This window comes from Vicia villosa, unplaced genomic scaffold (genome assembly GCF_029867415.1).
Source record: "Vicia villosa cultivar HV-30 ecotype Madison, WI unplaced genomic scaffold, Vvil1.0 ctg.000643F_1_1, whole genome shotgun sequence".
Classification (NCBI taxonomy): Eukaryota; Viridiplantae; Streptophyta; class Magnoliopsida; order Fabales; family Fabaceae; genus Vicia; species Vicia villosa.
The window spans coordinates 463,260-472,515 of record NW_026705287.1 but is presented as its reverse complement, the minus strand read 5'-3'; the positions used below and the strand labels follow the sequence as shown (position 1 = coordinate 472,515).

The window sequence follows — 9,256 nt, the reverse complement described above, 5'->3', positions numbered from 1 at the left end:
TGTTATTATTAGACCTAGTTTGTTTTAAATTTTTGCTCAAGGTATTTGATGGAATGCCTCAAAGAAGCTTGGATGAAGGAAATGTGTTTTTGAGTAAGAATCTTACTAGGGGTGTGGCAAGTCAAATTCCTCTTTTCAGTCAACAATTGTTTCATTCATAAGTTGTGAGATTAATCAATATTGTGAACCTGGATATCGATTTGAGCGTGATAAAGCTAGTGCCAAAGCTAAATATATGATCCGTAACTAGATAGATTTATTTGGGGCTCCAAAATTCACTTGTCTCATGCGGAAGAACTTTGATTGGTTGATTGAATTAAAGTTTTGGATTGGTACCTTCATTTTGGTTTCTAACCTCTAAAAACTTTCTGATGTCCATAGCTTGTTAGTCTTAATTATTAGTGCTATTGTTAATGTGTGGATGGAAAATGTCCTAACACATTTTCTTTCTCTATGTTTGTTCTCTCTTTTTCATCTAATAAATGAGATTGTTTTCCATAAAAAAAAAAAAAAGAAAAAAAAAAAAAGAGAAGCATAGAAATGTGAAGTGAAGGAGGAGCAAGTGTCTTCGCCTCTAAAACTTAGAAACACTTCATGGATGCTTGGGTGGATTTTTACTCTACCATCCTCATCACCCAATATTAATTTCATATATAAGGAGAGATGATACCATATTTAAGGAATTTTAATCTATTGCCAAAAATAATTTTAAATTTGAAGTTGACAACGGTGATAGATCAATATTGCTCTATTTTATCAGTTTTAGAAATTAATACCATAATGTTGACATTCCAATAGATTTTCTCACAAAAATTGTAAGATTAAGATATAAGCATTATCGCCTACACCGAAATACTAGTGTGGATCAAGATTAATAAGTTAACAACAACTCATAAAACAAGAGTAAATAAACTTAATGCCAAACGCACACCAAAATCAGGTTAGACCAAGCGCACATCACTATCCTGACATAAAAATTGCAAAATCTATTCAAAGCCAACAAAATTTCATCATAGTGTATACTCTAATTGCGCACTCCAAATTACAACAAGTGGCAGTAAACTAATAAAATTGCATCAGAAATTTTGTTTCATCTAGCCATCACCATACATTGTTTAATCAAGCCTCAAAGGTAGTTCCTTCCACCTAAAAATCTTCACCCAAAAACCAATATCTAAAATCCTACACCTCTTCATATTGACTCCAAATCCACAAAAGCATCACCCCAACAACAAGAGACACTAGTAGCTTAAGAACATATTGTACACAAACCAAAAACTAATGGTGTTTAAACTAACAACACTATGAAAAAAAAGGCTGTAAAAAAGAGATCAAGACGATTGTCTAAAACTTATAGCATCAGTACAAGAGAAGTGGCAACATTTTCACTAATAAGCATACTAAGCAAACACATACTCATGCTCTACTAGAGATTAGAGAAGTGGCAATACCCCCTCAAAATTCAATTCATGCAAAAGAAGTCGTTACCCTCATACTAGCAGATCTGTAGAGGCGAATATGTGCACCATTAAAAGGATGTATTTAAGCAGGATTAGTACAAACCCCGAAAGGGAAGCCTCCTCATGAAACTCTGCACTCCAGCTTCTCTTGGAATAATCACTAATCAAGTTTCCCTGATTTATCCATAATTCCAAATTTAACGAGTAAGTAACCAAATGAAATTTGAAATGCTTTTCCAAACTCACTTCAGATGGATCTACATTATAGAACATAGGCAAAACAATTTGTCCTATGGTTCTGTTACACTGCATGATTGTAGCACCAACACGATTCCGCATAATTTATTGAGAATACAATAACAAAATTAGTGTAGTTGAAATGTGATCTCCTCTTTTAAAAGTAAAAAACATCTCAACAAACATCTATTTCAGAGTTTGAAGAGATAAGATAATTAACGGAACAATATCAGGCATCAGTGGGGCATTGGAATCAAAGAAAATGGTAACAACATAATACATCTAGGAATTATTTACATAATGCAAGAATGGTTTCCCCTACATTACAGGAGATTATTGTTAAAAACGAATGATAATCAGAATACTCTATAACTATTCAAAGTAACCAACTTACACATTAAAGTTAACACTTAATATCAAAAAAGCTTTTACATGCCTTTAAAATGGGTACTGTTTCTATCAAAAATGATTTTTAAACTTTTTTTAAGATATGATTCACAATGAGATAACCAAATAAGACATCGAGTGTGAGATAACAGGACTTATAAAGACCAAAAGAACAAAAACTAAACCAAAGGCACACAGTAGTAACAAATTTATAACAACATTTAGCAGCATATCATAAATTTCATACAGAGATTGCCAAGTTTGTCCTCAAACTGAATGACTTCTGAAAAAATGGCTGATTTCCACCTACAAAATCAAGTCCAACTTGACTATCCCCAGCACTCCACTAATCTACACATAAAATTTGTAATCCACTGTCTAAAACTATATTTGACAGATCCACAACAACTACCGGCACTAACATTTTTTTCCACGAGTTCCACTTGTGGAGAGCTCGTCCTTAATATGCTTTCATTTTCATCAGCACTATAAGCATTAGCATTTTCGTCTGGTAATGGTTCTTCACATTGTACGCTTTCATTTTCATCCGCACTATAAGCGATAGCATTTTCATCTGCCGCTTCACATTGTATGCTTTCATTTTCATCAGCACTACAAGCAATAATATTTCCTTCTGGTGCTTCACATTGTTCCCTTTTTTCTCCCATTGGTTCATCATATACGAGATAAACTGTAGTTTTCTTCACACTGAAACCATTCTCAAAAACAACCACCACCTCCACTTTATCTCTGGGTTCTATACTTGATACTACTCTCTCCCCCTCCTCATCCTTAAAGGAAGCTAGTGTCTCTTTCTTATAGAGCTGAATGGTGGCCTTCGTGTAATTTTTCACCAACACATTTTTAAGACCATCCGAAGTTAAGTTATCCGGAGTTGATGAATAGGCAATGCAGATCAATGACTTCAAGTTATGCCCTTCTACTTGAGGGACTTCAAAACTTACAGAAGAACCATCACAATTGAAGTTTAACCAATTGGGATAACTATCACCCAGGAGCACACAACCACCACTCTCATCGCCGGTCATATACTGTACAAGAAAAATAGGATCAATTTTCAATCTTACAATATATTTATTTGGTCACAAGGGAAACCACAAAATTAGGAGATCATCACATTGAGTTCATAACAACTACCTTAAGGCTTTGGATATATGGATCTCATCATGTATATGTCACTTAAAAGTCATTCACATTTTCATCTAACATGTTACTTCTTATTTACATTTGAAAGAGCAATAATATTAACAATAAAATACATGCAAAGGAGAATGAGTAAAACCTGTAAAACTTTCTCTTTCAGAATATTTGCAACTTCGCAATTCATTCCCAGTTGAATGAAAAGAGATTTCAAGGAATTTTTTGATACTTGTGATGTGGTTGTTGTTGGATCCAATTCTCGAGAATTTAGGGCATATAATGCCTCTAAAATTATTGTTGTATCATGAGAAAGCTGATCTTCTGAGCTGCACTCCACCCAAAGACTTCTAAGACTTGGAAGGTACTTGGAAATCGATGATAGCTCCTGGGAACTACTATGTAGTACATCTAAAGGAACAAGAGATGACATAATAGTAGATGTTTGTAAATGGGGTGTAAAATTATTTGTTGGAGACATCCAAGACGAAATGATAGCTGGAAACACATCCCGTGAGAAACCTTCATAGCCGCACAAAGAAATGTAGCCAATGCTTTTTGATCTCACTATAGAAAACGGAACTCTTGTTATTCCAGTGTTATTTGCAATCAGAGTGGTTAAAGATTCCATTTGTTCTATGTCTTCTTCCAACGTGTCAATCATTAAACACCCTGAAAGAATTAGAGTTTTGAGAGATGTCAACTTATAAATGCTTCTTGGAAGGTTACATAGGTTAATACAGTCTTCCAAATTTATTAGAAGAATTTTATTGAGATCTCCAATGCTGTTGGAAACCTCAGATAACATTGGACAATCTACAAGTATTAGCTTTTCAAGATTAGGCAAATTTGAGAAGTTTGGGGTCTGCATAAGATGATGGGAATGACTAAGGTTTAGGATTTTCAGCATCTCCATTCTCTACAAGAACATAGATATTAAAAAGAGGATTTAGGAAAGAAGCTTACAAAAATAAATGGAAGCATTTACCATGATAAGTAAAAACAATACATGAAATGCAAAGAACTAAAATCAATATTAATACCGGGGTCTCTTTCCACACAAATCTCATATTGCTGTTTTCTAACTCCATGGAAACTAAGTTTCCTTGATAAAAATTTGAAGGTATGCTTGTTAAAGGAAATCCATTCCAACATAGCCATCTTAAATTTCTTGAAAGATATTCAAAATCTCCATCAAGTTGTACACCAAGAAGTTGAAGCAATCTGAGTCTCTTCATCTTCTTAAATGCTCTAGTGTTAAAACATTTTGAATTAGCTATTGGCATCTTCAAAGCTAGTCCCTCAACAGCTTTTGTTCCCTGTGAAATTAATGGACCAAATGTAAAACATGGAGAACTTTAAGAAACAAGACAAAAATATGAATATGAATATGAATAAGAAGTGCTTACATTTTGATCAAATAAAACACCAAGCACATCATCACGAAACCATAATCTGCTACGCTCCTCGGGCTCCTTGGGCGATTTTTCACGAATGATTTCTCTTCCCATATCTCTTAACAAATCATGCATTCCAAGCTTGTTTTTATCATCAACAGTTAACAGACTTCGCTCAACAAGCACACTTATTCCAATTTCTGCAAAAAATCCACAAGGATTTAATATCTGTATAACATCATTTCGGTCCATCCCAATAAAGAAACAAGCTATGTCAAGAAATATTTCTTTCTCAAGGTCATCATGTAAACCATCATAGCTAATTTTTAACTTCTGTTGTACTTGATCATTGGGAATTATTTTGATTTTTTCCAATACACACTTCCAATCTGTTAATCCTCTGTCAAACAAATAGGAACCAATGACTTCCAGAGCTAGTGGCAATCCTCCACAGTATTCAACAATATTTCTAGAAATTTCAGCAAATTGTTTTCTAGGACTAGGCTGCTTGAATGCATTCAAACTAAAAAGCTCAATTGATTCCTTTTCATCCATTTCTTTCATTGCGTATACTTTGTTAACTCGTAGTTCTCTAAGTATATGTTTATCTCTGGTTGTGATAATTATTCTACTCCCAGAACCAAACCATTTACGACTTCCACACAAAGCTTTTAGTTGGTCCAAACTATTCACATCATCAAGTATGAGAAGTACTCTTTTATGACAAAGCCTATTCTTCAATGTAATTTTCCCGGACTCAATGCTTTGTATCTTGGTTTTTGTTTCTTTGAAGATATCCAACAGAAGTTGTTCTTGTAAAGACACTTTTCCAGTAGTTCCTTCCCAAGTTTCCCTAATATTTGCCAGGAAACTCCTACCTTCGAAATTGCGGCCAATTTTGTTGTAAATGGCTTTTGTAATGGTAGTTTTACCGGTTCCTCCCATACCCCACATCCCTAGGAGTAGAACTTTATTTGATTGTTGGATATCTAGCTGTTGAATCATATCTCGCACTCGTGATTCAACTCCCACTGGATTATCAGCAACAAACAATTGTGTCTTGTCAAGCAAAAGAGTAACTTTTTCAACAATATGATTGATAGCCTCCCTTTCATTCCTAATAAATGAAAATGAACCAAAGAAATGATAAATAAAAGAGTAACTTTTTCAACAATATGATTGATAGCCTCCCTTTCATTCCTAATAAATGAAAATGAACCAAAGAAATGATAAATAAACCAAAGCACACATAGACAATCACCTACCAAGTCCAGCGCCAATCACCACTGGACCAACTAACGATTGGTTTAAGCATCAATTTTATTATGTCACATATTAATACTCTATTTGGTTGTAATATAAATTGAGAAGAAAAATATTGTTTCTAAAAATACAATGCTCCTAACTTTCAACTCCTAGTTACTGAAAACAAAATATTTTCCGCTAGTAACTGAACCTAAATTACCTTGCATCTAGAACTACGAAACCAGCGAGGGCAGCAGCTTGACGAAGTGCTTCTCTCCATTTGAGAGACTTTTTTTTCTTGCCCTTTGAAATCCTATCCAAAAGACTTCGAAATGCTTCTCCAAACGCACCAGTTTGGTGACGAACCTCAGATGGATCTACACCATAGAAGACTGGAAGCACCACCTGCCCTACGGTTCTCTGACACGACATTATTTTCACCAATTCTGCCAAACACCATCTCGACTCAGCATAATTTCTTGAGAAAACAACCACAGAGATCTTAGTGTCTTCAATTGCTCGCAGAAGTGATGATGAAATGTGATTTCCTCTTAGAAGCGAATCCTCGTCCATGAAAACAGAGATTCCATCGTTTTGAAGAGAAGCATGGAGATGTGAAGTGAAAGATGCACGAGTGTCATCTCCTCTAAAACTTAAGAATACTTCATGTTCGTTGATCACTCTATTAACGTCAAACCCGTCCTCTTGAAAAGAAGCATAGAATTCTGAAATGGCATATTCATAGCCTTTAATGCAACCACGGATAAGTGAAGTGAAAGATGCACGTGTGACTTCTCCTCTTAACAATACTTTAAGTTTTTTAAGAGAACGACGGAGACGTAAAGTGGGAAATGGTTTCGGTTCTATTTCTAAAAGGATCTCTCTATTGACGTCCACTTGAAGAGAAGAAGTGAGTTCTGAAATGAGAGATTTAAGGTATGGAATAGATTGTGAAGTGAAAGATGCATCTGTGTTTTCTTCTCTCAAACTTTTGATGAACGTTTCCATTTCACGGAACAGTTGAAGAGAAGCTTTAAAACGTAAAACGCGCGGATAACGATAGTCTTCTGTTACAATACTTCGTAACCGCGCTTTATCCCATTTTAATTCCTTCAATATGTCGAATTTTTTGTCCTTTTTTTTATCTCTCGCTAAGTCTTTTAAAACTGTAGAAAATAAATTATAAATTATGAAACAAATTTTTAAAAAGTATCGAAAGTAAAAAAAATAGAGTTTGAGGGTTTAGAATCTAACCTTTTCTTCTAATCTGTCCGCTTTTGGGTTGAAGTGGCACAATAGATGGAAGCTTTGAGGAAGACATGAACGATTGAATCAGAAAATTAAAGTCTGCAGATTCAACGCAGAATAAAACGGATGTTGCTGCTTTGCTGTAGCACAAGGCTATGTGAAAAAAATGGAATCTCTTACCTTGAATATGGATATTCAGTGTGTTTGGTTGAACTACAATACATCCTTTGACTTTTTGGAGGAAACTTTAGGGACTGGGTTTATTCGCGGCAAAAGCTTGTAAGTGGACCTCTCTCTCACCAACAGCTCTCTCTCTAAAGTCAACTTAATCTTTCTTTTTCTTTTATTTTATCTTTCACAAAATATGTTAAAAAAATCACTTTGGATCCTCTCCATCAATATTCTCTCCTTCTCTCCTTCCTCTCTATCTCTCTCTTAATCTCATTCTCTCTCTTAATTATTTTATGCTTTTTAATGATGAGTGAGAGTGAAATTAAGAGAGAGATAGGGAGGAAGGAGAGGGAAGGAGAAAATATTGAAAGAGAGGATCCAAGTCCGTATATTTGAACTGAACTGTATTGTATTATAAAAAAAACTAAATCACTTAAATGGTTAATGAACTAAATCATTTAATTTAAACAATTCAAATTTAGTTTAAAATTGACTTAAAACCGTTTTTTTATAAACTGGTTTAATTATATAAATTGGTTTCTTATAATAAATAAAAAATTAATTGAGAAAAAAAATCTGAAAATAAAAAATTAATAATTTTTGTCACTTTTTTTTATAAAAATAATACAAAAATTTTGAAAATAAAAAATACTTTTTGAAAAAATATATTTGTTTGAGATAATTTTTTGCATTTACTCTTTAAAAATGGATGCAAATTTATAAAAGAAAGTCATTGATGAAGGCGAAACAAGTTTTTATTTCCCTTAATTTCTTAGCTTATTTTAATTGAGTTTTATTTTATTTGTATGATTTATATCAAACTTTAATTCACCCGCATTTATTTATGAGTTTTTGATTTTCTGCTATTAGTTTTTAAAATTTGTTGTGTTCTATACCTAAATTTTTGAGGATTAAATTCTAATTTAAAATATGTCTAAATCATAAGATTGTAATATTATTTTTTTTTTAACATCTGTTCACTACTTCACTGCATGGGTTTTGTTTACAATTTTAAAAAAATATTGCTGTTTTTGGTGTCTCATCCATCTAAAACAACTCATTTCTCTTCTATATTTACACTTGGTGTTGTTATTATGACTTTCGCATTTGATTTTGCAAACACAAGTCTGAATTATAACATGTCCATGCTCTTTCTCTAAAATATTTATTAAGAAAACTGCATGGCGTTGTTTCAAGTTTCAAAACGGCTGTTTATCTTTTTGTTATGTTAAATTAGTAATCTATTTTTAAAAATATTTACACTGATGAACCAAGTTTTGGTTAAAGCTCAACCTGTGATAAAATCTTGTCTCTGTTTGAGATCAACCCAGTCGTAAAATCTCTTAGATTCTTAGTTAGTCTGGTATAAAACCAAGTTTTAGTTCATGAGCTTAGTCTGGTGTTAAAAGCTCTCCAAAGTTCAAGATTAATCTGTGATAAAATATTTGTTTGGAAGCTTGAAGACTAATCGTTCTAATTTTTTTTGTGAAAATAAGACTAACCGCTTCGATTCATCGTTTAGAAGGAAAACTCACTGCTTCACTCCTCATTTTGCTGTTTGGTTGGAAGTTAAACACAAACCTCATTTTTTTTTATATAAGGGGCTCAAGAGTTTAACCTAAACTCTTAAGTTTATTGGATACTCTCAAAAATAATTATTGAGAAAAAGATTAAGTATTTTTCTCTTTTGACCGAACCTTTATAACTTTTGGTGTCTTTTCTCTCCCCTTAACTTTTTATATTTATGCGTTTTATCTTTTGCAATTTTATTTTTTGCTGCATAACTCTAAAAATTTTCTAAAATATTTTTAAACTCTAATTTTAAACTTAAAAGTTTTTCGAATTTAAGTTTTTTTTAAACTCACAATTCACCTTCCTCTTTAGTGCGAAGTCACATGTCCAACAAATGAAATATAAGTTACCTTTAAAATTTGACAAAATATCAATCAAACA

General features: G+C 33.0%; 1 protein-coding gene across 1 annotated transcript; it reads right to left on the bottom strand.

The window, feature by feature from the left end:
- Positions 1 to 2,107: 2,107 nt before the first annotated feature.
- On the bottom strand, positions 2,108 to 7,413 carry LOC131630065 (disease resistance protein RPV1-like). The gene is made up of 6 exons (XM_058900863.1): positions 7,139 to 7,413; positions 6,105 to 7,050; positions 4,652 to 5,756; positions 4,286 to 4,561; positions 3,388 to 4,161; positions 2,108 to 3,136 (listed from the first exon to the last, which is right to left on the bottom strand). The coding sequence occupies exons 1-6, from the start codon at positions 7,203 to 7,205 to the stop codon at positions 2,414 to 2,416; spliced, it is 3,891 nt and encodes a 1,296-aa protein (XP_058756846.1). The 5' UTR covers positions 7,206 to 7,413; the 3' UTR covers positions 2,108 to 2,413.
- Between the last annotated feature and the right edge of the window lie 1,843 nt (positions 7,414 to 9,256).